The 3263-nt window shown below is 42.2% G+C and overlaps 1 protein-coding gene across 1 annotated transcript; it reads left to right on the forward strand.

Moving 5' to 3' along the window:
- Window positions 1–292: 292 nt before the first annotated feature.
- sst1.1 (somatostatin 1, tandem duplicate 1) lies at window positions 293–3254 on the forward strand. Its single transcript, XM_073490563.1, has 2 exons — window positions 293–439; window positions 2909–3254. The coding sequence occupies exons 1-2, from the start codon at window positions 293–295 to the stop codon at window positions 3125–3127; spliced, it is 366 nt and encodes a 121-aa protein (XP_073346664.1). The 3' UTR covers window positions 3128–3254.
- The last annotated feature ends 9 nt before the right edge of the window (window positions 3255–3263 follow it).

The following is a 3263-nucleotide window of genomic DNA, read 5'->3' on the forward strand; positions in this document are numbered from 1 at the left end:
CGCTGAGGGCCGCGAGCCTCCAGCTGAGAGACTCTGTCAACTGAGCAGCAGGAAGCAGAGGAGCGTCTGACAACGGGTCATTTCACTAAAGCGGGAGGCGGAGAGGACATCACCATCATCATCATCATCATCATCATCATCATCACCATCATCATCATCATCATCACCACCATCAGTCACCCCCCCCCCCCCCCCCCCCCCCTACACACGGTGCTCAGTGACGTCAGCGGGCTGTATAAGAGCCGCTGTGGCGGGACAGAGGCAGAAGATCCGCCGACCTGTCAGCCTCCTCATGAAGATGGTCTCCTCCTGCCGCCTCCGCTGCCTCCTCCTGCTGCTCCTCTCCTTCACCGCCTCCATCAGCTGCTCCTCCGCCGCCCAGAGGGACTCCAAACTCCGCCTGCTGCTGCACCGGACCCCGCTGCTGGGCTCCAAACAGGTCCGAGACACACAGACACACACACACACACACACAGAGACACACAGACACACACACAGACACACACACACAGAGACACACACACAGAGACACACACACAGAGACACACACAGACACACACACAGAGACACACACAGACTTTTTAATTCAAACTTTACAAAATCAACTTTCTCTGTTCTGGTTCTGGTTTCGATCATCAGAACTGACGCGTTTCTTCATTTCCTGCTGACTTCAGTCTTTACTGAACCATTAAAACTCTTCACGAGACAAACGAGATTTTAAAAAAAAGCCGAATTAAGCCGAAATGTAGTTTTCAAATCAGGAATCAAACTTCTAATGTTTCGATGTAATTTACACTCTGTTGTATTAAGACTCAGCAAAAAAACAATAAATAAAGCTGCGGTTTCTTAAAAATGTGAGAGAAGAGGAAACATGTCTGTAAATACAGAAACACGTTTTTAAAACAAGAAGTGAAAACGTCTTGATGCCGCACAGTTTAATGTTTCCTGATATTTTAATGTCTCAGGTTTTCATTTTAAATGTTGAACAGGTTTATTCATCAGATATCAACGACATAAAGTGATGTCAGTCAGACAGTGAACTGGAAATACACATAAAGTACATCTTTCTGCTGATCAGGCTGAACTGATTTACATCATTTAAGATGATTCTTACCCACCAGACAGAGAGACAGACAGAGAGACATGAAGACAGACAGACAGGCAGACAGACAGAGAGACAGACAGACAGAGAGACATGAAGACAGACAGAGAGACAGACAGAGAGACAGACAGAGAGACAGACATGAAGACAGACAGGCAGACAGACAGGTGATGTTGGACTGTTGTAACACTGCAGAAATCCTCTTTTTGCTGATTTTGGGTTAATTTCATGTAACATAAGGACACAGTGTGAGACTGAATTTAAATTTGGTCTGCGTTCGCTCTCAGATGAAGTCAGACTGCAGATGATGAACGTTTGGTTTAATTTTAACACTAAATGGTTAATTAATGAAATGATCAATAGTTGAACTGATCAACTCATTTATTTCCTTTAAGTCTCTAAATTTGTAGTTTCTGTCAAACGTCTGCGTCTCGACGGAATAAATGATTTAGAAAGATTTTATTTTCTTAAAAAATATTTCTGTCCGAAGGAAACAAGAACAGAAAATGACGCAGCAAATAATACGATCAATGCAGTTTATTGATATGTCATCAGAAACATGTACAAGGATTACCTTTTGATTTTTTTGCCCCGGGTTACGTCTCTCAGGCGGCATGCCGGCGGACCCCGCCGCCTGAGAGCACGCCTGCAGACAAAACTCAGGGCTGAAAAATGTCCTTCGTCATCTGCATGTTTTTCATTGATTATGTTCCAGTCAATAAAAAATACAGATCTGCTTTTTATCGACACATTGTTGCTATTTGAATCTTTCTTCTGATTAAAACTACTGTAAAAAACAACAACAGGACTTTAACTATTTATCAACGCTGCTGAATATTTTCTTCATTGATTATTTCATAATTTGGTCGATAAAACGTCCTCGCAGGAGCTTCACATGTCACAAACCCAAATCTGTTCAGCTGCCTGTGAGATCAGACGTCTGACACGTCGCAGCAGAAGATTCGCTGCACTTTTGCTTAAAACGATTCATTTGTCATCGGAAATCAAATCAATCATCTTTCTGTCAAACAACAAATCAACCGATCGAATCAGCTCCGTTTGATTATTTCTGTTTCTCAGTGAAGTGGCAGATTTTTGTCACTTGTTTTAAGATGATATGAATTACTCGATGACATATAATAATATAAAATATAATATAATATAACATAATCTAAAACATGTTTCTGAGCAGAGATCTTTGTGGGACTCAGTCGGACGTCTGAACTGATCGATCACATCGAGACGTTTGATCGTTAACACTTTATAATAACCATCATTAACACATTTATATAGATTCAGTTAACAAACAGTAAAATGTTTTAAATTAAATATTTGTTAAGACAAAAAGGTTTTTAAACATCAGTTGCGGCTTTATGATAATCAGTTGTTTAATAAATGTTTTATAAAGAATCTCGTTGTTTGTTAACTGAAGTTTAATTAACTATAAATGTTCCATTTATTAATGATCGTTATTATAAAGTATCAGAGTGTTTGATCATCTGCAGCGTCTTCAGATTCATGAAGAGCAGCTGCAGATTCAGACGTCTCACTGAGTCCTCTTTAATATCAAACTGTTTCTTTTGTTTTTGATCTGATGCCAGCTTCCCGATCAGACGAGAGTTCACACAGTTTACATCAAGACGATAATCATTTTATTGTGTTTGTAAAATCAAACGGAGCAGAAAAACATTCGCACATGATTTAATCACTTAAACACAAAAACATGAAGTGAAAAATAAGGAAATGAAATCCGGTCCTCTCCAGTGTCTGTCTTTAACCATCAGCCTTCTGTGTTTGTGTCTGCAGGACATGTCTCGGTCGTCCCTGGCGGAGCTGCTCCTGTCGGACCTCCTGCAGGTGGAGAACGAGGCTCTGGAGGAGGAGAACTTCCCACGGGCTGAAGGCGAACCTGAAGACATCCATGTTGATCTGGAGCGAGCCGCCGCCGGCGGGCCGCTGCTTGCCCCCCGAGAGAGAAAAGCCGGCTGCAAGAACTTCTTCTGGAAGACCTTCACCTCCTGCTGAGAGCCTCCTCCACCTCCTCCTCCACCTCCTCCTCCGTCCGTCCTCATCAGACGCTGTACAGACACTGTGTGGCTCCGACCGTCCATGATTGTTTAGATTTTTCTGAGCTGATTCTTTCTGAATGTAAACTTGATGA

Source organism: Pagrus major, chromosome 2 (assembly GCF_040436345.1).
Source record: "Pagrus major chromosome 2, Pma_NU_1.0".
Classification (NCBI taxonomy): domain Eukaryota; kingdom Metazoa; phylum Chordata; class Actinopteri; order Spariformes; family Sparidae; genus Pagrus; species Pagrus major.

Excerpts from the sequence above, each read along its gene's own strand:
- sst1.1 (XM_073490563.1), top strand. The coding sequence starts at position 293 with ATGAAGATGGTCTCCTCCTGCCGCCTCCGCTGCCTCCTCCTGCTGCTC. Across the intron at positions 440-2,908 it reads CGCTGCTGGGCTCCAAACAG|GACATGTCTCGGTCGTCCCT; the intron begins GTCCGAGACACA and ends TTGTGTCTGCAG.